Raw genomic sequence first — 27,288 nt, forward strand, 5'->3', positions numbered from 1 at the left:
TCGGTGGCACTGAAGGACCCGCTCCTGAAGTGCCACCGAAAACTCTCATGGGGGCCCCTGAAAACTCTCGTGGAGGCCCCTATGGGGCCCGGGGCAAATTGCCCCACTTCCCCCCGGCGGCCCTGCAGAGATCTCCAGGAAACTCTTGTGGAGATACTGGGCAATCCGCTGCCGCAGGTTCCTTGGCAGAGCTGCTTTTTTTTCTTGCCCCATTAACTTTCCCGCGCCACTGTGCCGTCATGGAGGGGTGAACCATTGCTGCACTCAGGCGCCAGGATGGAAGCCTCAGGCTTGGAGAAGACCCTCCCTTGATTCCCTGCTCACCCTCAGCAGTGAGATTCACAATGATCACCTCCTCTGCAAAATGTGAGGAAAGGAATGATTATCAGGCCCACCCTACAGAGCTGGCCCTCCCCAAGTGCCCAAGAGCCACGTGTTCAGTGTACTGCAGGGTCTGGAAACAGTGATTTACTCTGCCCCTGCAGCCCCTCACCATTTTGAGGGTCTTGTGGCTCATGTGTGATTGCCTGGGGCCAGCCAGTTAGTGACAGGTGTGAGAGTACTGGCTGTGTTTTAAATCACTGAATCAGTGTTGTCTGTGTTCCAAACAATACTGCTTCTGTAAAATGTTGCATTTAAACTTCAGAGATGACCTTGGAGCACAGCCTCCCTCTTTGTTATCAGCAGCAGAATGGCTGCACAGAATTAGAAAGCGTCCAAGAAGAACTAAGGAGCACTTTATGCGTGAGGTTATGATGCACCCTGCTGCTGAGAAAAAAGAATTCAAGGAGTGGCAGGACAGCGAGAAGATAGACCAAAAAGAGAATGCGGCATGCCAGAAAGAAGCCATTGAGCAGCTCTTAACAGTTATGAAGCGCCAAGTGGACATGCTCCAGGGGATACTAGCTCTTCAAACTTAGCAGCTCTGCGCCCGCCTTCCCCTGCAGCCTCTGTCGCGAAACTCTTTCCCATGTGCCCTCCTTTCCCCCACACTGCCAACACACTGTTATCAACCTCCTGGCTCCACTCTCTACCCGCAGCATTCCACTCCACCCTCCTCACAGTCCAGCAGTGTGGACTCCCACTACCCACTGCACTCAATATCATCCCTCTGCAGTTTGGCCCTGCTGAAGTCCAGCACCCGCTGCATTGTACTCCAAAGGAGAAGGTTGGGTATGATCCCTGGACATACACAAATCTGTAGCCGTCCTGGGACCCCTCCTCCTCTTGAGACCTTCCCTTCCCCCATCCTCCATCACCTTCCCTGCTGATGATTTTTTTCGTTTGACACTCTCCTCTGGTTGTTATCTTTCAATAAAATAATTGTGTTTGTTTGAAAACAATCTTTATTCTATTAAGTGAAAGCAAAAAGAGCATTGCAAAGCAACATAGAATTATGTTAAGGTCCCTTCTTGCGTAATGTGCACCAATCACCTCCTAGCATTACAAGTACTGCAATCCTGAGCATAGCAACCAATATTAGTGGCTTTCAGCTTCAAATTGCTGCCTCAAAGCATCCCTGATCCTTATGGCCCCACGCTGTGCCCCTCTAATAGCCCTGGTCTCTTGCTGTTCAAACTCAGCCTCCAGACGCTGAGACTCTGTGGTCCAGCCCTGAATGAAGCTTTCATCCTTCCCTTCACAAATATTATGGCGCGTACAGTACACGGCTATAAGCATAGGAATATTGTCATCGGCCATGTCCAGCTTCCCATATAGGCATCGTCAATGGGCTTTTAAATGGCCAAATGCACACTCCACAGTCATTCTGCACTTGCTCAGCCTGTTGTTGAACCGCTCCTTGCTGCTGTCAAGTTGCCCTGTGTATGGCTTCATGAGCCACGCCATTAAGGGGTTGGCGGGGTCTCCCAGGATCACAATGGGCATTTCGACTTCCCCTACGGCGATCTTCTGGTCAGGGAAGAAAGTCCCTGCTTGCAGCTTCTTGAACAGGCCAGTGTTCCGAAAGACGCGTGCATCATGCACCTTTCCAGACAAGCCTGTGTTAACGTCTGTGAAATACCCATGGTGATCCACATGCACCTGGAGAACCACTGAGAAATATCCCTTGCGATTAATGTGCTTGGTGACTAGGTGGTCTGGTGCCAGAATTGGAATGTGTGTGCCATCGATTGCCCCTCCGCGGTTAGGGAAGCCCATGAGTGCAAAGCCATCCATGTTGCCCAGAGTCACGGTCTTTTGGAGCAGGATGCGATTAATGGCCCTGCACACTTCCATCAATACGACTCCAACAGTCGACTTTCCCACTCCAAACTGTCCAGCGACCGATTGCTAGCAGTCTGGAATAGCCAGCTTCCACAGTGCAATCGCCAGGCGCTTCTCCAATAGCAAGGCAGCTCCCATTCTTGTGTCCTTGCACCGCAGGGCTGGGGAGAGCTCATCATACAGTCCCATAAACATGGCTTTCTTCATGCGAAAGTTCTGCAGCCACTGCTCACCATCCCAGATGTGCATGACGATGTGATCCCACCACTCAGTGCTTGTTTCCCCAGCCCAAAAACAGCGTTCCACTGTGGTCAGCACTTCCGGGAATGTTACAAGCAGTCTCATGTTGTAGCTAGTATGCATGGTGAGATCAGTGTCACACTCCTCTTACCTTTGTAGTTTAAGGAATAACTCTACTGCCACTCGTGACGTGTTGGTCAGTGTAAGCAGCATACCGGTCAACAGCTTGAAATCCATTCCTGCAGCCCGAACGAGGCAGGGCAGGGTGCGCAGTACACAAACCGTTGAAAGATGGTGCCAAATGCGAACAGAAGCACAGGGATTGCTGGGATTTGATGCACTGTATCACGGGGCATTGGGACAGGACCCAGTATGCCCCATGTCCCCTTCCGCCTTTCCCACAAGTCTTAGCGACAAAAGAGAAAGAGGTGCTCTGTGGGATAGCTGCCCAGAGTGCACCGCTCCGAATAGCGGCACAAGTGTGAACACGCTATTTTGCAGACAGCTGTCAGTGTGAACACACAACAGCTGTTTTCCTTCAGCGCTCTCTGAGTGGTGCTGTAACTGCCGGCACTGTAATTTTGCAACTGTACCCTTGGAAGTGTATTTTTACTTTGTTTGTAACCATTTCTATTTCAATTCTTTCTACTTGGTATCACTTAAATACTTGTTCTTTGTTAATAAACTGTGACAGACCCAGACCGGTTGGGTGCAAGAGTCTGGTAGAAGAAAAACACACTGGAGGAATAGTTTTCTGTTTCTTGAGTCACCAGGGCAGGGGCTACCCCAGAGAAGTCAGGAAGGTGCTAGAAGCAATTAAGTCAGGCAGACTCCATAAGACGCCTGGAACCAATTAAGAACTGATTAGAAACAATCAAAGGAAACAGGCTAATCAGATCACCTGAAGCCCATTTAGAACCGTCTGGGAGTAGTTTACAAGGAAGCCCCTTCAGAGAGGCCGGCTGGTAGGAGCTGGGAGTAGGAAAGTGTGTTGTGGGAAGACTGGGAGAAAGAAGGTGCGCAGTAAAAGACCCAGGAGAACAAGCATGGTCAGGTACCAATGAGGGTGCTAGGAGGGGCCATTTGGGAAGTAGCCCAGGGAAGGGCTAAAGCTCCAGTAGTATAGGAAAACTACATGTTTCCTTTGCCAATTAGGGTCCCTGGGCTAGAACCTGGAGAAGAGGGTGGGCCCGGGTTCCCCCTAACCCCACCCCCCCTCAGCTCTACAATAATACTCCCTGAGTAGGAAGACAGGGACTAAAGAGGGTTCTTACACCAAACCTGTTGACTGGCTGATGACGGTGACTCAGTAAGCTGTAAGCCTTGCCTCTAGGAGGGGAGAGAGGCTACACTGAGGGTCACAGCAAATCTCTGAGGCAAACCCTAACCACCTAGAAGCGCAGGACTCACTGAGACAAAGCTGGTGCTCTGCCACAAAACAATCTTGTTTTATTACAAAACCATTTCAGTGCACTGTTTTGAAAGGAAGAATAAAATCCTTGGCCAAACTAACAGACTGGTGCTGTGTACTGTCTCTTTAAAGGAGTAGCAAACTTGATAAGGTTTGTGAGTGCTACAGTGAGAGGGGCTGAGCACTGCAGGGGAGATGGTTTTGGGGAGACTTAGAACTGGAAGGACTCTTGGTATCACTCTGCTGCAAGGAGTAACCAGGCTGGTGGAGGCCAGGATGAGGTCATTGTGCTGCTGGTGTCAAGGTTCTGAGCCAAAGCTGTGCAGCACAGAAGCACCCAGGGTTCATAGAATATCATAGAATCATAGACTATCAGTGTTGGAAGGGACCTCAGGAGGTCATCTAGTCCAACCCCCTGCTCAAAGCAGGACCAAACCCCAACTAAATCATCCCAGCAAGGACTTTGTCAAGCCTGACCTTGAAAACCTCTCAGGAAGGAGATTCCACCACCTCCCTAGGTAACCCATTCCAGTACTTCACCACCCTCCTTGTGAAAAAGTCCTAACATCCAACCTAAACCTCCCCCACTGCAACTTGAGACCATTGCTCCTTGTTCTGTCATCTGCTACCACTGAGAAAATCCATCCTAAAATCTAAATCCATCTAAATCCATCCTCCTTGGAACCCCCTTTCAGGTAGTTGAAAGCAGCTATCAAATCCCCCCTCATTCTTCTCTTCTGCAGACTAAATAATCCCAGTTCCCTCAGCCTCTCCTTGTAAATCACGTGCTCAGGCCCCCTAATCATTTTTGTTGCCCTCCGCTGGACTCTCTCCAATTTTTCCACATCCTTCTTGTAGTGTGGGGCCCAAAACTGGACACAGTACTCCAGATGAGGCCTCACCAATGCCGAATAGAGGGGAATGATCACGTCCCTCAATCTGCTGGCAATGCTCCTACTTTTACAGCCCAAAATGCTGTTAGCCTTCTTGGCAACAAGGGCACACTGAGTAGGAAGACAGGGACTAAGAGGGCACACTGTTGACCATATCCAGCTTCTCGGTCCTTAGTCTGTAGCAGTGCATGGGATTCTTCCGTCCTAAGTGCAGGACTTCGCACTTCTCCTTGTTAAACCTCATCAGATTTCTTTTGGCCCAATCCTCCAATTTGTCTAGGTCCCTCTGTATCCTATCCCTACCCTCCAGCATATCTACAACTCCTCCCAGTTTAGTGTCATCTGGTTACAGGGCACCCGGTGACACAACCCCTTAACTGGTCTGGGTGAAGCCCCAGAGCATCACACATGGCTCCCTCACTCTTGCACCTGAAGGCCTTCCAAGTTAACTGAAATATAAGCAACATATGTCTCTCTCTCTCTCTCTCCTCCTTAGCCTGTAAGGGTATGTCTGCACAGCCTGCAGAAGTAAGCCTCCAATCCCTGGTTAAACACTCAGACTCTGAAGCCCATCCTCCTCCCTGGGCTTCAGAGCCCAGACTCCAGCTCAAGCCACAACTTCAAAGTGCAGTCTACACAATCATTTTTAGAATCCTGGTGCGAGTCCCACTTGCATGAGTCTGTTGACTCAGGCAGGGAGGCTCACTTCTGCAGGCTGTGTAGATGTGCCAACAGGAAAACAGCTTGATAAATGTTCAGAGTTTTGTGCATTTGTGTGGCTTAGTGAGAAAACCACTGGGGTTGAGGAGGTGAGCTAGGCATTTTTCACCCTAAATCAATGGAACCAAGTGAAGAATCTAAGGTTGTTATGAACATATCAGGCTCACAACTATCTGTAATGATTCCCAGTTGAATCCAGATTCCAGTTCAAGATCTTTCCCCTGGTATTCCAAGGCCTCTGTGGATTGACCCTAGCTTCCTGAGTTGTTGTTCTCCTTCTGAGACTATGACTTCACACAACAACTAAGTTCCACTGGAACAATGAAACGGTCTGGCAATAGGAGAGAAGGCTTTGGCATGTCAGACACAGAACTTGGATAGGAGCTGGACCCAGAATGCGGAGTTCACTTCCCACAAGAGATAAAATGACTGCAGATGCATCCACTTTAACTAAATGCAAAATTTATTTCTTTCACTTTTTCTCACTAAGCTTCTAAGTGTGATCTTTTAGGTAGTGAATCTAGACTAGAGAGAGTTCACAACACAAAGTGTCTTTTAAAAGTAGGATTTTCCGAAGTGCTCAGCATTGGCCTAGCTCTGCTCTGCAATAGAAGAGGAGTTAGGCCAAAACTAAGGTCCTTTGAGAATCTCACCCTAAGGCTTAGGCCAAGAGAAATGAAATTACCACCTTTAACAGGAAAGGCAAGGGGCAGTAAATCTCCATTGCAATTCACATGCAAGGCTCTTTCTAATGCCAGCAACAGCAGATCTATTACTGATAGCAAGCAGAAGACATCTTGCACTATATCACATTGGAAACAGAAAGAAAGGTCACAGAAAGAAATCACTTTCCAGAGAGAATGGCTGGATTTCTTGCAAGCAGCAGCCAAAAAATTCATTAAGCCACCTCAGGAGGTCCCTGGATGCACACAAGGAATAGACTGAGAACAGGCAGTTTGGAAGGATTTTTTCCAAAAGCATTATTGACCTTGCCTGAGAGGGATATGGACCTTCAGGGGAAAGTAGGCTTGAATGGCACAGTGGATTGTAACGAAAAAATAACGTTTAGAAAGAGCCTTTGAATCAGGGAGTCTGTACTGTTTATTCAAATGATGGCTAAGGAAAATGTGATCATCAGCTGTCACATATTACTCATCAAGCACTGAACACTGAATAAATGGTCTGCCATGCTATGCAATTAGAAGACAGCACACAGCAACATTTTCTTGGGAGAAATGCACAAATGAAACTGCACAAATGAAAGGTTTTAGAAACATTTTTTCAGAATTGGGGCAGGTCTCCCAAGGGACAAATGTCAAGAAGAATCAGTATCATCTTCATTGTCGCAGCAGAACTGGAGACTGTTCTACTTGGAAAAAAATGCAAGACAGGAATCACAAAGACTCTTGTCTCCAAAGACAGGACTCTTGTCCAGGTAACCCTCGCCATCAGTCTCCTCAGTTTACAGAGAGAAAATTTTGCAGGGTAATTCAAAGCAATACTGACCGATAGATAGGGAACAAAAAGTATATGAGCATTTCCTCCCTCTGTGGTAGAAAATCAACCTCCTAAAACATATTAAGAGTTCGACGGACATTCACATGTAACAAGGCAATTCCTGGTTCCCATTTTGACTGCCTGAATTTAGAGTATGTCATTAGTTTCACTGCAAACACATTGCCACAGCATTAGTGTGATGGAGGTAAGACATATGGAGTAAGGCATTTCTTGCTTTCTCGGTTTGTTCCTGTCCACTTGTCTCAAGAAAAACTGGTGCACTCTGAATTGAAAGGAGGGGAAGGAGGAGAACGCTGCTGCTTCTCTGCTCCTCCATATCAGAGTCATACTGCAACCAGTGAGGCACAGAGCAGGTTACACAGGATACAGCCTGAGGCACGTCTAGCTGTCTTTTCACTGATTCTGCTACCCAGCCAATGAGAATAGCTTATCAGGTTCAGTTTTATATCGGAAGGTGCAAAAGTGAACACAGAGCCAGAATTCAAAAAAGCTCTGGGACAGATTTTCACATGCCAGGTACCCACTATTGCAACCAGATTTTCAAAATAGCTCCGCTCCCATTAAGGCACATAAATGAGGGCCAGATTTTCAAAAAAGCTCACGACCCATCTCTGAAGCTATTTTAGTTGCCATATAAAATGCTGTTGTTATGTTTGTTGCAAGTATAGTTATATACAAGCCCACACGTGTACACACGTGTTTTGTTTCTCCAAATAAATGCACAAAATTCAATTATTTCAACTCACAAATAATCAACAGGATGCTTAAAATGTTCTAAAAGAAAGGAATGATCTAATGACTCCACATTTGACTACGCTTCCAAACTTCTTTACTTTACATTAATTTTTCAAAAAGCAAAGATGATGAATCCTACATTTTATTACTGACAAAGATTTTGGTGGCTTCAATAAAATAAAGGTACAAATTATAGCTATTTCCCTTTTTCTTGTTTTAGAAAGGCCAGAAAAGGACGACAGTGTTCAAGATTAGTTTGAATGCAATGTGACAATGAAAAACCCAGTCGTTTTCCCTATAAATCTTAAACAAATTAACTACATTGAAAAAAAAAAATCTCATGTTTTGTTAATACATGGTTTTAGTGTTTATTAGATTTGAACAGTACCCAGACTTACTTTTCTGATGTCATCTAAAGTGTTGATCTCTGGAGACAAGCCACCATGTACACACAGGAATTGTTGGTTCATCAGAGCAGCCAAGGGAAGGCAGTCAAAGGCATCCATGCAGGCATCATATACTCGTTCTGAATACTTTATTTTACCTTTTGGATAGTAAGATGGTATCAGAAGATGGTGTTCGGTATTTTAAAGAAAAATATTTCTGTAATTTAAGGGCTTGGTCCTGCTCTCAACTAGAAAGGGCCAACACACTTCAATGGGAGTAGAACTATATCATTAAATCCTAAATAATATTTTACAGAAAATAAATCATTGTACATACTGAGTCCTGAGTCCCGTCTCCCCCGCCCCCCCACCCACCCACATTTTGGGCACTAGGGATCAGGGTTACTTCTACATGCTGTGGGAAAAATTCTACATAATTTAATAGAGATGAAACGACTAAGATTCTATAGAACTTCAACAGCATTCCATAGAAGTTAGTCTAAAAGCTTACAGAATTTAATACAGAATTTTTCTTTCTACAGAAGTGTTAAACCAACAAATTTAATACAGAATTATATTGCTGTTAAGAAATTCCATAGAAAGCTTTGAAATGCTGTAGAAAAGTTATTCTTCTCTAGTAAATGATTTCCCATAAAGAACAGCTCTATGCAAAGGAATCTGAACTTTAACCCACATTCTTGTAATTAATTATCTGAAGAAACATCACTGTGAAATGAATGAGCTAATACAATGAATCCAAAATGTTAATTTACCAATATGCATATTAAACTCAGTAAACCATGGAGCATTTGAGCCAATTAACATTTTTCCCATCCTTTATGTTAAAGTGGGAATGTGGACTCGTGCAATGGCTTCAGTTTATACTACTGCAGACACAGGTTATTCATTGTGCAAATCAAGGTCTACAGCCAAGAATCTTTGAAGTATCCCAGTATTCGTTAATACAACAATAATCCTGGTGGAGGACTACAATCCCTCTCCAACCTACATTAGCTTACCTGGAAAGGTAATGTTAAGAAGTGTTATTTGTTCCGACCCCAAACTGAACGAAGAGAGAGTGCACAGTTGTGCACTAAGAGATCAATGGTAGCAGAGACACCAAGACAATAATGCTTTTTGTTTTGCAGGCACCGGGGCCTGGAAATAGAACAGAAGTGCAGAAACTGTGGCTTCCCCAACATCTACAGTATTTGATGAAGTTTCCCCAGGTATCTTTAGACTTCCCATGATTACAAGAACACAGTCCTTGTAACGCCTTTGTATTACCAATCCTGTCCATTTTGCCATACATTGAAACAGAGATTTTTGTATTATATTTTTTCCTTCAGTGGGTTTTCCTTCAGAGAAGGATGGTTTAAGGATGCAAAATCATTGACATTAAGTACTACTTGAGTACTTACTAAGTAACAAACAATTACAATGTAATATGGAAGAGGTTGTGAATTTAAAGCACACTTACATTCTTGTTTAAATGTGAAATACTCTGTTAAATGTCTACATTCATGATTCCCACGAAGTAAAAACAGTGTTTTGGGATAAAGGATTTTCAAGGCCCACAAATACAGCACACACTGTAAAACAAAAACATGAAAATAGTGACAGTGATTGACAAAGGTATAAAATATTTTAGTCTACTTTCAAAAGGTATACCCAGCTGTTCATATATTTTATGCAGATTGTTTCCCATGCTTCGTAGAAATTATTAGGCTTCAAAGTAGTTTTATACTCTTGCTAAGTGACATTTTCTTTTTACACACATTTGTGTACTACAACTCCTGAGACTTGCATATCCAGTGAAAATAAAACCATTCTGTCTGGGGGGTTAGACAGAAATCTGCCATGAAAACCATCTCACAGGAAAATCTGCATTTCATTACAGAAGAAACAAAATATTGTCCTGGAACAATTTCATAAGCACTTGTGAAAAATCATTGAATTAATGAAAATGAAAAATTTGTACACAAAAACTTGTAGAGAACTCTGGCAGTTTTGCACAAGTCTGGAGTCAGTCAGAGAAGCGGAGTTAAATCACCCATGGTTTGTCTAGCTCCACCCACCGGGTGGACAGTGCTGGCAGGTTCTGGACCCTGGAGCAACAGGGTTTGGCAGAAAACTTTCCAAAGTCTGGGGTGAATTCATGCTACAATCTTTAAATTAAGGTGCTCAGCACCATTGAAAATTAGGCCCTTGTATAACAGTACATAACCACAGGCACACAGATTTGAAAATGTTAGCCCAGTTAAGTAATATTTGGGTTTTAATGAGATCAATGTCTGTTGCAGGAGAAAAAGAAAGTGCCTGAATTCAGGTTTTAGCATATACAATTGTCAAGGTTCCTCCCCCACTCTGAACTCTAGGGTACAGATGTGGGGACCTGCATGAAAAACCTCCTAAGCTTATCTTTACCAGCTTAGGTCAAAACTTCCCCAAGGTACAAAATATTCCACCCTTTGTCCTTGGATTGGCCGCTACCACCACCAAACAAATACTGGTTACTGGGGAAGAGCTGTTTGGAAACGTCTTTCCCCCCAAAATACTTCCCAAAACCTTGCACCCCACTTCCTGGACAAGGTTTGGTAAAAAGCCTCACCAATTTGCCTAGGTGACTACAGACCCAGACCCTTGGATCTTAAGAACAATGAACAATCCTCCCAACACTTGCACCCCCCCCTTTCCTGGGAAACATTGGATAAAAAGCCTCACCAATTTGCATAGGTGACCACAGACCCATACCCTTGGATCTGAGAACAATGAAAAAGCATTCAGTTTTCTTAGAAGACGACTTTTAATAGAAATAGAAGTAAATAGAAGTAAAGAAATCACCTCTGTAAAATCAGGATGGTAGATATCTTACAGGGTAATTAGATTCAAAACATAGAGAACCCCTCTAGGCAAAACCTTAAGTTACAAAAAAGATACACAGACAGAAATAGTTATTCTATTCAGCACAATTCTTTTCTCAGCCATTTAAAGAAATCATAATCTAACGCATACCTAGCTAGATTACTTATTAAAAGTTCTAAGACTCCATTCCTGGTCTATCCCCGGCAGAAACAGCATATAGACAGGCAGAGAGACCCTTTGTTTCTCTCCCTCCTCCCAGCTTTTGAAAGTATCTTGTCTCCTCATTGGTCATTTTGGTCAGGTGCCAGCGAGGTTACCTTTAGCTTCTTAACCCTTTACAGGTGAGAGGAGTTTTCCTCTGGCCAGGAGGGATTTTAAAGGGGTTTACCCTTCCCTTTATATTTATGACAACAATAAAAAGACTGATTTAATCTACCAAATGTATTTATTATACTTTTTTTTAATCTCACCTATACTTTAACAGTATTTGGTTAATGATCTGGGATTTGAGAGAGTTTGGTTTTTGAAGCATTTCAGTTGACACTTTGAAACCCTCTTGCTTTTAGTGAACCATTTTGGGTGATTTCATTCTCTCTCATAATTTGACATTTCTTGGTCATAAGGAGGAAGAAGATGAGGCTATTCATGATCTTTTTAATCTCTGAATGTTTCAGTTTCTACTTTATTCCCTCCTATGTTAAAAATTGATTTAACTCTTTCACGCTTGTTGTAAAACACTATTTATCCTGTATCTATAGTTACATACAACGCAAACACCAAAGCGAATTCTCTCTTACTACATTTTCTCGTGAGTTTAGGGCTAAGTATGTGTAAAGGTCTGGAAGCTTTGAGTTTATACACGCAAATTTTCATGCTTCCATTCCGGAGGTTTGGAGTGCACTAAATAAAAGGAGCAGAGAATGCTACCTAAAGACCCAGTCGATCCTGGAAATTCCGGCACAGACCAACTCCTCAGAGTGGAGAGCCTGCATCAACACAGCACACTTCGCAGCTTGCCCAGCCTCCTTTCATCCCCTGGACAGTACTGCCACCTTCTTGGGGGTGGGGGAACAGGAAAGGATGTCAAAATGCAGAGGCAGAAACCAGGTAAACTAAGTCAGACATAAATCAGTATTAAATTACTGTGGACATCCTGAAGGGTTATGTGCCTATGGGGAGGCAGAACTCAGCTATCCTAGGGTTCACATCTACACACACAGAGAGTACCTGTGGGGAGCCTTCTGCCGGTTTCTGCACCTGTAAGGATTCTTTGAGCATTATACTTTAATGAGGATAGAGGTCTGATCTCAATGGATAAACATTAATTTTATTTTAATAGCTTGACCGTGACTGCATCTTTTGGCTTTATCATGTGTTCAGGAGTTCTTGAACCCTTTGATCTCTTTGGGTGTGTTACACTGCTTAAATCCCAAAATATCAAGCAGTGGAAAGAAAAGGGGTTGACTATCACACACTTCTAGATTACAGTGAAAGAAAGAGAGCTCTAGCTTTTGAAGTTAACCTCAGGCTATGGGTCTTGCTGATTCATCTCTTATCTTTTTTGATACTTCAAAAATTGGGACAAACGCTGCCCAGAGACTTTATTTCATATGAGAGATGCTTTGTTATTAAAAACTAGAGGAGTGTAAGCCTTCTGGACCTCTTCCATACATCCATCTATACTGTTAACAGGTTTTTCAATTTTTTTTTTTTTGGAAGGGGCCAAGAAATTTGCAAGATTCAAAAAGTAATTAGACACAAACACAGCGAGATAACAGAATATCCAAAGTTATAACAGTTAATGCTAAAAGATGAGTTTTGGGAGGGAGATAAAGATTGTTTTAAGCCTGGAAGCATGGAGATTTTAGTTATTAAGGATTAGGGGGAGACTTCCTTGAGGCGACAGATTAGCCCAGATTTATCAATGGTGTGGTTTCTTGCATCTTCCTTTGCTCTCTTATGTAGCTGGAAAGTTAGGAAAAATACTAAAAATAAGATATGTCTGTTTGTGAAAAAAAGGAAACAATATAAATGAAACTGCAAACAAGTTGCATATAAAAGGCTGGCTATAGAATTAAGGAAAGCCACCTAGCTCTCCTGCTAAAGAACTAGCTGGCTGCAATTCCAGCCTCCTCCCAGCAGGGGGAACAGCTGTGCAATTTAGGCAGCAATTGTAGACAGGGGCCCAGCGTGGAAGGTGTTGAGGAACAAGGCAAGCTTCAAGAGGGCAGCATGTCCCCATGAAGTCCCAACTTCCAACCAAACCTCCCCCATCGGAGTCCTCTGCCATTTTACCCCCTTCTCACTAATACCATTTTTTTCATTTTCTGTATTGTCCGTGCCTTACATTTCATTCAGAGGGAAGCCAAGGGGACTTTGGCTCATGTTCACCAATAGGCCAGATGAGACAGAATACTGGACTAGATGACCTCCTGATCCATCGGGAAAGTCCTTTGTTCCTCTGATACTGTCACGCAATTCAAGCCTAACATTTAAATGATATTATTTTTAACAAAATTTTTTACAATAGCTAATAGGGTTTGTTTGTTTTTTTTAAGGCCCAAGTGTTACTTTTAGAGTTAACTTTCCTCTATATTATGTGCATCCCAAACATTGTAGCACTGTTCTAGTGAATGAGAACAACTACTTGATAAACCTATTTTCTTTGTACAGACTAAATGAAACACAAACTGAATAAATGGTTAAAAAAAAAGGGGAGGGGGGTGATCTCCACTGCCTTGCACCTGGCGTAATCATTTACATCTCAGCACAGTGGATCAGCATTCACATGGCACTCCACGTTAGTACCCAACCTGGAGAAGCTAATGATCCAACTGGCGGACCAAATTCTGTGAAGATTCCTGGTTACGTGCCACTTGAGGCATGTTGTATGTACGCTAAAAAGAACAGTGATGCCAGAGAACATGTAAAAAACAACGTTTCTGATTTCATAATGTTTTCTATCCACTTTGCAGAGCTGTTAATGATTCCAGAAGGTGCAAGACTGGAGAACTCATCCTCATTTGGTGTAAATCAGCGTAGCTCAATTGAGTCAATGAACCTATGATGATTTACACCAGCTGAGGATCTAACCCTAGATATTTAAAATTCCTTTCAGTTTTAATAGTCCACAGTATTATTAAGGAGACAAAATAGGAATTTTGTTTTTTGTAAACATGATTAAAAACAAAGTATTTTTTTAACAAAATAATATACTCCCTTTTGGGGTTTTGCATGGAAAATATTCATTATTCATATTGATTTTCCTCTGTGGTCCTCTATGACAATTTATAGCAGTGACCTCCCAGTCTGGTCACTGCTAACAGATCTCTGAACTGTTTTCATATGGTCGCACACTGAGTTTATCAATAATGGTCAAGTATTTAAAATATAACTCAACGAACTGCATCATGTGGTTTATGTTTAGTGTCTTTCAGTTATTTCCATTAGAGACATGCTGAGTATATAAAAGTGAAACGGTGGCTTTTCTACCTACCAGCTGAAAGTCAAGCTGTTTTTCCCCATCATATGAATCATCATCACTAATAATAAATTCTGCAGTAATGAAGCCAGGGGTTTGCACAAGTTTAAATTTTTACACCACTAGTGCTCTTCAGTGCCCAACTTGAGACACCTTAAAAGGGGCTTGATTTGGTGTGCTTAGCACTTTTGGAAACTCAGGTCACTTTAAGGCATCTCAAGTTAGGTACCAAAGACTACAAAAGCCACTGTTAAAAATGTAGGCCAGCATATTAACATTGTGCCCTCAGAGACATTTGCATAACACAGTGTCTCAAAATTCTAATTTAGTGTGCTATTCTACTGATTAGCAGCCAGCTCACTCCCTCTTAGCTATGTTGGTTCTACCTTAGCAACGGAAGTAAAAATCTTTCAGCCAAAGTAGGCAGTTATGTCTGAACACACAAGCAGGAAGCAGGTCTATTGAACAAGGCAGTACTATATACAAAGTCACATTTCAGAGTAAAAACACACTTTAATGTCACAACATATACACGGACCTTTCCCCTCTTAGTCACAATTACATTTACAAGTTATATTTTGTTAGTATAAATCGGTCATTAAATTGTGAGACTCGGGTTTCCTATCACTGAAAACTGCTAGAGTTATTCTTCTGTTAAAGAGGCCACTTTTCCCCATTGAAGGTTTGTGTTTCTTTCTAAGGAAGACATTTTATTCTAATTATAAGCCTGGTGATTTTTCCCTATGCAGGTACCAGGCAGATCTGACCACACTTTATACAGAATCATAGGGTTAGAAGGGACTACAAGGGTCATCTAGTCTAAACCCCTGCCAAGATGCTGGATTTGTTGTGTCTAAATATGGCTGATCACAAGGTTTTATTAAAACCTGAGCAGCTTCTGTGTCTTCTGGGCATTTCCTTTGTTTTAGTCACTCCTCACCCACCGTGCTCCCTCAGCGCCCCATATGCTACAGTGGGTGGCAGTGTTGCCCCCTGGTTAGAATGCAGCATAATGGACGGACTCCTCTGTTTTGCTCCTTGTTTTGCCACTGACTCAGTGTGTGACCTCAGGCAAATTCCTTAATGTTTTTGTGCCTCAGCTAACAAGTCTGCCAAATGTAAATCACAATATTGATTTTCCTCACAGGGATGCTGTGAAGCTCGCTTAATGTTTACCGAATGTTTCCAGTTCTCTGGATGAAAGGTGCTATAAAATGCAAAGTGTTTATTACTATTATGGTGAAGTGGTCTCACGAAGGTTCTTATTAAATATAGGCATATCATGCAGAAGTAATTTAAATAAAAAAATCATATATAAAATCTAAAGTTTTGACAGGGTCATCCATCACTGATATCTTTGCAGCCTACTTAACGCCGCTTTTATTTAACAGTTAAATGCTGTGGATTATTTCTAAATCTATCTTTAAGGCTTTGAGAAACATCAGAAAAACCCAGCATTGCCTGTATCAAGCATTCAAAATTCACAAGCGAGATGCTGAAAAATCACAAGTTTGTTTTCATCATCAGGGGAATTTTAAAAAAAAACTGATTATTTTTATTTGCTTCAAGGTTTTTGAGACTTTAAGGATAATGTTTTCTAGTTTTTCTCCATAACCATAAGGGCTAGAAACTAACTCTTCTAAAAACAAACGCTGAGATTCTCACATAACATGACTCCAGGAGCTGGAGTTTTTAAAAATATCAAATATCAAGACTTGTGATAAAATCATGAGAGCTGGTAACATGGAAGAATTCACAAAACTGGATAAATGGACAACACAGTAACAGATGATAGTCACTGTGGATAAATGCGAGGTATTGCACATTGGAAGGAATAATGTGAGCTATACTTGCACTTGTCTTTTTAACAATCCTTTATTTAATCTCTAAATGACTGTGGACAGTATATTATCAGCATGGCCCCTTAATTCTAGATTTATATGTAGACAAAGCCCAGGTTAAAAGGTGTACCGTTTTAAGTATACCAGTAAAAGTGGTAAACACCTCTAGTATGGAGGCAGTTATATTGGTATAAAAATGTTTATACTGGTCTAAGTTAAGGAAAGGGGAATACACTATACCAATATAAGGTACCATTAGACCCATAACTGCACCAGCACTAGAAATAGTACTGGTATCACTATTTTGGTTTAAAAAAAAAATTAACACCCCTAACTGAAATATTTATACAGATTCAAAATGTGTGTGCAGACCAGCCTTCAGATCTTGTCCTACAGAGGAAGAGGGTGAAATCCTGACCTCGCTGACGTTAACGGCAAAATTCTCATCGATTTTAATGGGGCCAGGATTTTTGCGCACGTGTGCATGCGCACACAGGAGTGGGGGCTTGGAGCTTCCAGGGCATGCAGTAGGGTCTGTCTCTTAACTCAAGTTCTGCCTGAGGTTGTGGAGGGTGGGGGGGTACTTGTAGGAACTGGTGTTTCTCTAGCGACATAAGTTCTTGTTGAGTTGCCTTTTTGTGAATTTCATTCTGTTTTATCTTGTGTCATTTTATATCTGATGCACATGCATCCAGAGGTTACATGAAGCATATTTACAATTTAAAAAGGCAAAAGAATTGTTTTGCCGCTGTTGTGGAATTTTTAATCTTCCCCTGTGGAATCGACAATGTAGCCATTCCTCCTCCCCTCCTCACTCCCCGGGCCAGAATCAGAGTTGTTTTTATTTTAATGTGTTATTTGAGAAGCATATTTTAGACATTAAGTTGTCTTTTTACCATCTGTTGAATATTCCCAGGCTGCTTTATCATCTTGTTTTGACACTTGCATGCTCCTTTATCACCTCTAGGCTTAGTTACTGGAATGCTTTCTTCTAACTGGTTTCCCATATGATTTTATTTTAAATGATCATATGCAAAATACTGCTGCTGCAGTTATTTTCCTTTCTAACTGCTCAGCTCATGCAATCCCTAGTTCATTCCTTATAGAGACTCTCTTTTTAAAGCAAAACAAGGCGAGCTAACAAATAATACAATCCATTTTCTGAAGTGCTTCGCTTAGTTTTTTAAACAAATACTTTAGGAACTTCAGTTTGAAGTTAGATTTCAATCTGAACTTCTCTCTCTTGAATCAGGCCACCTTTTTATTTTGTAATCCCAATTTTGTGCAATTAGGACCATCTGGACGGGCTCAATTTGTCCCAGGGACATCTCTGCTTCGGCACATGGATTTATTCTGCAAACCAGAATGGGGGTGATGATAGGGTGGTCAGCTTCCTTCATCACATAATCCCCTCCCTTTCCTATGGCCCACAAAGGGCTCTCTGTGTGTTTACAATCTGCTCAGGGGAAAGGGGTAGGAAAAGCAGGCAGGCTATTAGGACTGCATCATCCTTCCACCCGCTCCCATGGAGATTACCTGGAAATCATAAGAGCCCCATCTGTACCTTTTCACCCTCTGCACGTGGGAATAACCCCTTCGCAGGAGGCTCTGTTAGCATAATTCCAACAGAGCTGCACTGCCAGGAATTGCAGGGCGTGGTGGGGGCCCCAAGAGATGGTGGAGACCGCATGGGGCCTTGGAGAAAGGGAGCAGACTCAGAGTTCTGGGGACACACCTGTGACTCAGTCAGTAGGTATGGAGAAAGCAAACCTCTTCCCTCCCATTATTGGGGGAGCTCCACGAGGAGATCTTCTTGGAGATGAGCCAGGCTTCATTCTTTGCTTAGGCAAAACTCCCATTTGATGTCAGGCTAATTGAGAGCCTAGTGCTGCTTCTTTTATGTACAGCGGCATGGTGATATCACTGTTACCATACCCTGCCCTGGAATATCAGAATTGAGTCTGCTATTGCTCAGCAATACAGAGGGCATCAACTTGCCCTGAAATAAAGAGATGTTTCAAGCTGGGCTTCTGTACAATTGGAAAATAAACCATTTTGGATCTAGGCTTCTTCACCAAAACTGGTGAAAAATAAGGCTTCAGGGAACTAGAATTGTAGGCAAGGGGAAAGATCTCTGCAATATGCAGAGGAGAACCTTGGATATTTAAGGTATTTCAAGAACAGCCTTATTCACTCTGCCAGAAAAATAAACTCACTTCACACAGGAACTCTTACCTCCCAGCCCAAAAATATTTATTGAGAACTAAGCTGTTTACTGGAAAACAGATTAGAAAATTCAGGCTACTAGGAAAGGTTAAAGGCACTTACTGCCCCGCCACCTCCACGGCACTGGGAAGCGGGTAAGGGGGGGATTTGGGAGATAATAAAATAATCCTTTTCAGCATTCAGTAACAAACTTATTCACCCAGAATGTACTTGACAACAGTATTTACTTGTATGCAACTAATTTTTTGGAAGCTATTGATAAATAATTTTTAATAGGCTGAGTTCACATAAGGATTTAAAATTTCAGATGCTTCTCTAAACCAAATTTTGGTCTGGAAGTCAGCGTGGAAATTTCTGAAGATCAGACTCTTCTCCAAGATTTCCAGAACTACTTGGTTCATGCTGGAAATACCAAGGGCCAGTTTCTTCTGCAATTTCAGGGATTGTGTTTCCAGATGATATACCAGCAAAAGCAGAAGTATGTAAATTTATGAACCTCAAATATTCATATTTTGTTTGTTTTGAAGTTTAAGACCATTCTTATTTGGTCTGAACTGTTTTGCCAAACATGTCAAAAATGCTTAAAATTTCTCTAATGAAATTTGATGAAAGATTTAAGCCTCTATATATTTCTGAATGAGGGCACGGATGGGCAATTATAAAATCTTATTTAAATAAGTACACAATATTACTGCATTGAATGTTTTGTACATTGTAGTTGTCAGGGTTTTTTAAGAGTTTGGTGAAAAGCATCATATACATATATGATATGGCATAGGCTACTAGAGGTTTGACCTTCTGGATGATTTAAGAGAATTAAGAGTTTTCAGATCCATATCAAAACTTTTGACCTATTACCTGGCTGCAGAGTCACTCATGTCACCACTATATTTTGGATTTAAAAATACTGGCCTGTGTTATTTATTTGAGTCAGTTTTATTCATAACTGGACTGACTTTGCTTGAAAGGGCAAATTGAGAGTTCCATAGTCCACCGTTAAAATCCTGAAACATTATGAGTAGATAAGAGCCTAGGAAATGAGTTTACCTAATCAGATGTTCTACTTTGCAAAAGATTGTTATTCTACATAAAGCAGCACAGAGGAGCAACTGAGGGAAAAGAAAAGATAAGTGGTGGAGAAAGTCTCAGTCAGTCCAAGAGGCTATGCCTTGTATCATTCTATCCAGAAAATAAACATGCTCGTTTGTTTCATCTGCCTATGATAACTTGTCTTTTAGGCCTTGATCCTGCAAAATCTTAACTGTGCTTAATTTTGCACATGTGAACAGTCTCACTAACATCAAAAGAAATACCAACATGCCTAAAGTTAAGCATGTGCGTACATCTTTGGAAGATTGGGGTCTCTAGGCTGTAAACTCTGTGGGGTGGGGACTCATAATTTAATATACATCTTTACAGTACCTAGCATAATGAGGCCCTAATTTGGTTGAAGCCTTTAGGTTCTACTGAAATAGAAGATTAATAAATAGTAGTTGTTGTTGTTAATTATTATTATTGTAGGAAGCAGCAACAATTTCACACCTATACCATAACTCTTATCTCTTGGCATTTGCCTCTCCTAGGTTAGTTTTTAACTCATTCTCTCATCCCTGCAAATTCCCTTCACTTCAAAATAACCATTTCCTCTGAAAACATTGCAAATGGAGAAGGTAGCAGGAAAATTTAGATTGAAAAAAGCATATCTAAAGAAGATACACAGAGAGAGAGAGCAATAGCTGGACAGTAAAACAAATTTTAATTGTTTATTAATATTTATCCAAGGTGGACGCCAAACTCAATCAGCTTAATGGGACCAAATTGGAGGGCCCAGATAATCTCCATCCAAAAATATTAAAGGACTTGGTACATGAAATTCCAAGCAATAGGAAGGATTTTTAATGAATCCATAAACTCAGTGGTCATATCCTATAACTGGAGAATTGTACCTATATTTAAGAATGGGGGAAAAAAGTTTGACCTCAGTTGTATGAAAGGTGTTAGAACAAATGTTGAAAGTGAGAGTAATTAAGGACATAGAAGTAAAGACTAATTGGGACAAAAAACAACATGGTTTCATGAAAGGTAGATCATGCCAGACTAACCTGATCTCTTTCTTTGAGAAGATAACTGATTTTCTAGATCTTATCTACCTGGATTTCAGTAAAGTATTTGGTACAGTTCCACATGGGCAATTATTAGTTAAACTGGAGAAGATGGGGATTAATATGAGAATTGAATGGTGGGTAAGGAACTGGTTTAAAGGGGAGATTATAAAAGGTCATGCTGAAAGGCAAACTGTCAGGCTGGAAGGAGGTTACTAGTGGAGTTCCTTAAGGATTGGTCTTGGGATGGATTTTATTTAGCATTTTCATTAATGACCTTGGAACAAAATAAATAAATAAATAAATAAAAAACAGGGAGTGTTCTAATAAGACTTGTGGATGACACAAGTTGGGAGGTATGGCCAACATGGAGGAGGACTGGCATATCATACAAGAAGATTTGAACAACCTTGAAAACTGGAGTAATAGAAATGGGATAAAATTCAAAAGTGCAAAGTCATGCACTTAAGGATTGACAACAAGACTTTTTGCTATAAACCCAGGTACCAGTTGGAAGTGACAGAGGAGGAGAAAAACCTCACTGTACTGGTTGATCACAAGATGATTTTGAGCCATCAATGTGATGTGGCCGTTAAAAAGGCTAATCCAATCCTAAAATGCATTAGGTAAGTATTTCCAGAACAGATAGGGAAGTGTTACTACCATTATAAAGGCACCGGTGAGACCTTATCTGGAATACTGTGCACAACCCTGGTCTCCCATGTGTGAGAAAAAAGAATTCAACCTGAACCAAGTTCAGAGGAGGCCTCCTCGGATGATGAGAAAAATGGAGATCCTACGTTATGAGGGGAAACTTAAGGAGCTTGGTTTGTTTAGCCTCACAAAATGGAGGAGGAGGGAAGATTGAGTGCTTCCTATGATTAAATCAGAGGGACAAACACCAGGGAGGGAAAGGAGTTATTTAAGTTAAGGGCCAATGTTGGCAAAAGAACAAATGGATATAAACTGGACAATAAGTTTAGGCTTGAAATTACATGAGGGTTTCTAACCATCAGAGGAGTGACGTTCTGGAACAGGCTTCCAAGAGGAGTATCGGGGTCAAAAAACCTAAGCTGCTTTAAGATTGAGCTTGATAAGTTTATGGAGGGGATGGTATGATGAAATTGCCTACAATAGCCCAAGGCCTGTCCATGATACCTGGGGGATGGAATATAGAGGGGGAGGGCTCTGAGTTACTACAGAAAATTCTCTCTCAGGTGTCTGGTTGGTGCGTCTAGCCCACATGCTCAGGATCTAATTGATCACCATATTTTGGGTCAGGGAGGAATTTGCTCCCAAGTCAGATAGGTAAAAAACAACAACAACAGAGTCTCTGCCATCCTCTGAAGCATGGGGCACAGGTCATTTGCTGGTTTGAACTAAAGTAAATGGTGGATACTCTGTAACTTGAAGTCTTTAAATCATGATTTGAGGACTTCAGTAACTCAGCCACAGTGTATTGGTCCTACTACAGGAGTGGGTGGGTGAGCCCTGCAGTGTGTAGCGGGTCAGAACAGATGATCAGGATAGTCTCTTCTGGCCTTACAGTCTATAATATGCCGAGAGACTTTATTGTGCTAAGAAGCATTAACTATATTTTAATCAACACAAAATGTCTATTTTTATTTATTCTACATTCTCACATTTAAAGCAATGTGCTTTAATCGCTTCCCTTTGCATTTTCAAATTCCTTCCACCTACCCTATGCAATTTCCAATTCTGTTCGTAATGATAATGACTTACATTCATATAGCACCTTTCATCCAGAAGGATTCTAAATGCCTGGCAGCCTACAGATAGGGACAATTTCGCCCACCACAGAAACACAGCCAGGTCTGAACTGCATTGTGTTGGTTTCAAACTGCTGTGTGATGTTGTGCAGTGGAAGGCAGAAAGTGGCATGTTTTATTTGTATTTCATTAGTTTGTTGGCCCACCTTTTTATTCTACTTGGAAGCTGTAAGAAGGCTTAACAGCCCCTGATCTGCACTGTCCAAAATAAAAGGCGGGGAGGGTTTGGTGTGGGTGGGGAGGGCTCAGCAATGATCTGTAGCACTTACAGGCTCAGGCATTTTTACCATCATGTCATCTAAGGCTGCTCACAGTTGCACTGGCAGGCATCTGTGGTGAATGATAGGTCTTAAATTTGCCACAGCAGATGCAGTTTCAGTCTTCATTACTTAACTGGATCTGTGACCATGTGACCTACGTCACATTAGATAGGCTCCACCTTCTATTAAAGCTTATTCCATGAAAACAATCCTCTTGAGATAAGAGAGCTGATGCTCATCTCGAATGGTGTAAGGCAACCAGAGCTTGCTTACATACTGCAGTTTTTCATATCTTTCTAAAATTTGCTATATTAGTTACTGTTGATGCTGTCTCTGGAAAATGGGTCCTGCATGCTGCAGTTCATTAGTCTTAGACCTTTCTCTCTGCTTCCATCCTATCTATATGAGCACTAGATACTGTTGAAATTCTAGCTATCTAGACTGGTTAATTTGGTGTCTACAAGATCAGACACGACACTCCACACTGTTTTTTGTCGTGAAGTTGATCAGCACAGATTCAGAGTGAAGACTGCTATCTACTGAATCACCAAAGTCACTTCTGGCAAGACTTGTATTTTACCATAGGGCTCCTACCCAAGTATTAACCTAATTCAGCACTGCTTAACATAAATCTGATGGTAGGCCAAAGCAGCATAAACCAGGTTACTTCTTTTCCTTGTTGACTTTCCGTTCTATTTGCCTTAGAATGTTGTTCTGGCACCTTTCACCATAGTATCTGAATGCCTTCCATATTACTAGAGCAGCAAAGTGAGGTAGCTAGTAGATTTGACAGTATCTTTGGCTCTTCTCTTGTTGTAGGGAAGCAAAGGGGAAATGCCATTCTGGTTAGGCTAGAAAAACTCTCTCAAAAAGAGGATGGTCTTGCAGAATGACAAAGTGGCCAGAGTCTGTTCCTTCTTCATTTTTGTCCAGGATCATATTTCTACGAGCAAGTCCAGCTCCCCACCTCAAGGTCTCCCAATACGACGTTATTCCTGTGAACCAACTTCCCTTCCTTGTCAGCAATTTACTGAAAGGGGAGAGCGGAGAATCTGCAGTGTTTACTCTTGACTGAACAGCCCTGAATCAAAAGATGCTTGTGATTCAGGAATGTGGCTTTAAAACAAAAGTTGGTCCCTAATAAAAGTGACGGGGGGAGGGGGGGAGTCAGTCAGGTGACCAGAAAAAATGTATTATATTTTTAAGCCATAAAAATAGAGTGAATCCAGATTTTGCCTTACCTTTTTAAGGATGAAACGAGTAATTTCTGAACAATGTAAGTGTCAGTTCACATATTTTCTATGTGTTCATGGTAGCATCCTATTTGGGTGTATAAATGGTACATTGGGATGGAAACACAATGTAGAATAGGTTTCAGAGTAACAGCCATGTTAGTCTGTATTCGCAAAAAGAAAAGGAGTACTTGTGGCACCTTAGAGACTAACCAATTTATTTGAGCATGAGCTTTCGTGAGCTACAGCTCACTTCAGTGCTGTAGCTCACGAAAGCTCATGCTCAAATAAATTGGTTAGTCTCTAAGGTGCCACAAGTACTCCTTTTCTTTTTACAATGTAGAATAGGATTTTACAAAAAGGACATTCGCTGATTGGCTGACTGTTTAGTTAAGTCAGAAGTTTTCTTAATCATCTCTTTCATATTGTATTTAAGAATCATTCTTCTCTTGAACCTTGGGGGGTTTCTGGTTTTGTCACTCAGTTGTAACATAAGCAGTTGAAATTTAAGGCAAATACATTTATTCTAATTGTTACAGGTAAAATTGCAGGCAACTGTAAATAAAATGTTCAGCGACCAAACAGTAATGAGTTTAGGCTCAGCCCAAGTGACTAGGATATCTTAACTAATCAAACATGATTCAAGGTGATAGACTGCTTATATTGATGGTGTATGCAATAAAGAAGTGGTTTTTAGGGTAGATGGTCTAAAAATTAGCGTTGTTTAAAATATTATGGTATTACGTTTTGGATAATACATTTTTATTTACAAAATGCCCCATGATTGAAGGATTTTGTTACTAAAATGAATTTTAAGATGGACTAATAATGCGAACTATTTTTACAGAATCAAAAAAGGAGCCCCCTCAAATAAATCATACAATAAATATGTAAACTGGTGAGCAAATATACGAGCCAGCTTTGCATACATTCTCTGCAAATGCTTTAGCTCTTTGTGACAGCATACTTCCAATATGTTAGACGATAACAGCCTATTGTTGCAGGGACTACTTACTGAAAACATGTGAAATAGTGCTGTGCATTGGGTGGGTGAAATGGAACACAAGGCTTCTATTTAATCATATTATAATGAACTGGCCAGTGTTTATGCATGTACTGCTCCCTTCTAACCACTGGAATCAGAACTGCTGAACTGTGCATCATAGAGCCTATACTGCTAGTAATAACAGATAACAGAGAGTCTCCTTTAATTCAAATGATAGGGGTTTGAACTTCTGGCAAATGGGGATCTGATTCATATGTCCAAAGTTACATTTTGAATAACCAGTTATTTCATTGTGACTACATCTGATCTGAATTTGGATTAGATTAAATTTAGCCATTTTAGATTCAGATAAGCATTTCCCAATTTGAAAAAATAATCACTCTGCTGACTTGTCTAATAGCACATCCTCATCCTACAACTGGGTGCAGGAGGATGGACCCTTGTATCTGCACAAGGTCCCATTGTCTTCAATGGTGCTCTATTGGGGTGCAAGGGTCCTCCTGCATGGGAACAATTGCAGGATTAGTGCTCTAGGCTGCCCATTAAAAGGCTTGTAGTTCAGCTCTCTCCAAAATTTGGTCATAACTTTCTCTCCCCTGTGCTGATTGCCTAACTCCAATGCCTCCCAGTCCTCCCTTCCCTTTCCTTCCTTTGTCTTTCCATTCAGCTAATTCCCACCAGGCACGCACCCTGCTTTACCAAACCCCACCCATGGAATTTAAAAACCAAAAACCAAAACAAACAAACAAAAAAAACCCAGAGGTGGGCAAACTACGGCCTGCAGGCCACATCTGGCCCACGGGACCCTCTTGCCTGGCCCCTGAACTCCTGGCCCGGAAGGAACTCCTGGCCCGGAACTCCTGGCCCTCCCCTGCTGTTCCCCCTCCCCCGCAGCCGCAGCTCACTGCGCCACTGGTGCAATGCTCTGGGCGGCGGGGCTGCGAGCTCTTGCTGGGCAGCGCAGCTACAGAGCCACGGCCTGACCCGGTGCTCTGTGCTGCACGGTGGCGTGGCTGGCTCCAGCCGGGCAGCAAGGCTGCCTGTCCTGGTGCTCAGGGCATCGCGGCTGTAGCGTCGCCAGCCACCGGTGCTCCAGATAGCGCAGTAAGGGGACAGGGGAGTTCAGGGTGGTGGTCAGGGGGTGGGGGTGTTGATAGGGATCGGGGCGGTCAGAGGGCGAACAGGGGGGTTGAATGGGGGCAGAGGTCCTGGGGGGTGGGGGAGTTAGGAATGAGAGGAGGGGTTGGATGGGGCGGCGAGGAGCAGTCGGGGTGGGACTCCGGGGGCGGTGAGGGGACAGGGAGGGATGGATGGGGCAGGAGTCCCAGTGGGGCCATCAGGGGACAGGGAACGGGGTGGGGCTTGAATGGGACAGGAGTCCCAGGGGGGCCATCAGGAGGCGAGAAGCAGGGGGGTTGGATGGGGGCGGCATCCGGGCCATGCCTGGCTGTTTGGAGGGGCACAGCCTTCCCTAACTGGCCCTCCATACAATTTCAGAAACCTGAAGTGGCCCTCAGGCCAAAAAGTTTGCCCGCCCCTGAAATAAACCATTAAACGTTAAAATAAATCATGGAACTAACATAACATTTGCAAACCATCACTCTGTTTGTTATATCTCTGCCAATCCCTTAGTATCCTGTCTATTTGGATCATCAGCTTTTCAGGATATGGTTTATCTCTTATTCTATGTTTGTGCACAACCTAGCACAATGTGTTTTATTAGTTAAATAAACTACCTTAAAATGTGCTGGATATATAAGATAAAATATTTTTTCAAAACATATTTTATATTTAAAACTAAATGATTAAAAAACGTTATGTCCTGGCCATGACCAACGCTCCTAGGCACTACAATAATACAAGTAAATAAATAAATAACAACAATAATAATCAGTAGTTGGTGATTGAACTGGTTATTTCTGGTCACTGTGTCTTTCAAGACTTTAAAACTGGCAGAACTCATCCCCTCACACCTGGTGTTTGTTCACAGAGTTGAACAGAAAAACAAGCATTCCTGCTTTTTTAGCTCCCAATCAGTTTCTTAAACATTGAATGAACTAGTCATTGAACTAATTTAGCTGAATAAACAAATGAAGAAAAATTCCCTCTGCACCTGTAGAAAAGACTACTGCTGTCAAATGCTGGATTAGTGCTTCAATTAATTCTGTTTAAGGTGTTTAACCAGTGACTTCCACCAGTTCAGTAATTTGATTTTCTTTAAAACTTCAGCAGCACACAATTACTTATTTTTTTAAAAATTCCATTTACATTGTTTTAATATATTATGGTAAATATAGGCCTTAACATAGATGGTTATAATTTCAATTTTAAATTGTTTTATTTTAAAATGTATTTT

The 27,288-nt window shown here is 41.9% G+C and overlaps 1 protein-coding gene across 3 annotated transcripts in view; it reads right to left on the minus strand.

The window, feature by feature from the left end:
* The window catches only part of PPP3CA (protein phosphatase 3 catalytic subunit alpha), a 324,623-nt gene that overhangs the window by 79,563 nt on the left and 217,772 nt on the right, over positions 1-27,288 (minus strand). For all 3 annotated transcript variants that reach the window (XM_048847006.2, XM_048847004.2, XM_048847003.2), the window contains 2 exons: positions 9,610-9,721; positions 8,142-8,287 (listed from right to left, as the gene is read on the minus strand). In XM_048847006.2, the coding sequence (XP_048702963.1) occupies positions 8,142-8,287; positions 9,610-9,721 (258 nt within the window). The remainder of the gene's footprint in view (positions 1-8,141; positions 8,288-9,609; positions 9,722-27,288) is intronic.

This window comes from Caretta caretta, chromosome 4 (genome assembly GCF_965140235.1).
Source record: "Caretta caretta isolate rCarCar2 chromosome 4, rCarCar1.hap1, whole genome shotgun sequence".
Lineage (NCBI taxonomy): Eukaryota > Metazoa > Chordata > Testudines > Cheloniidae > Caretta > Caretta caretta.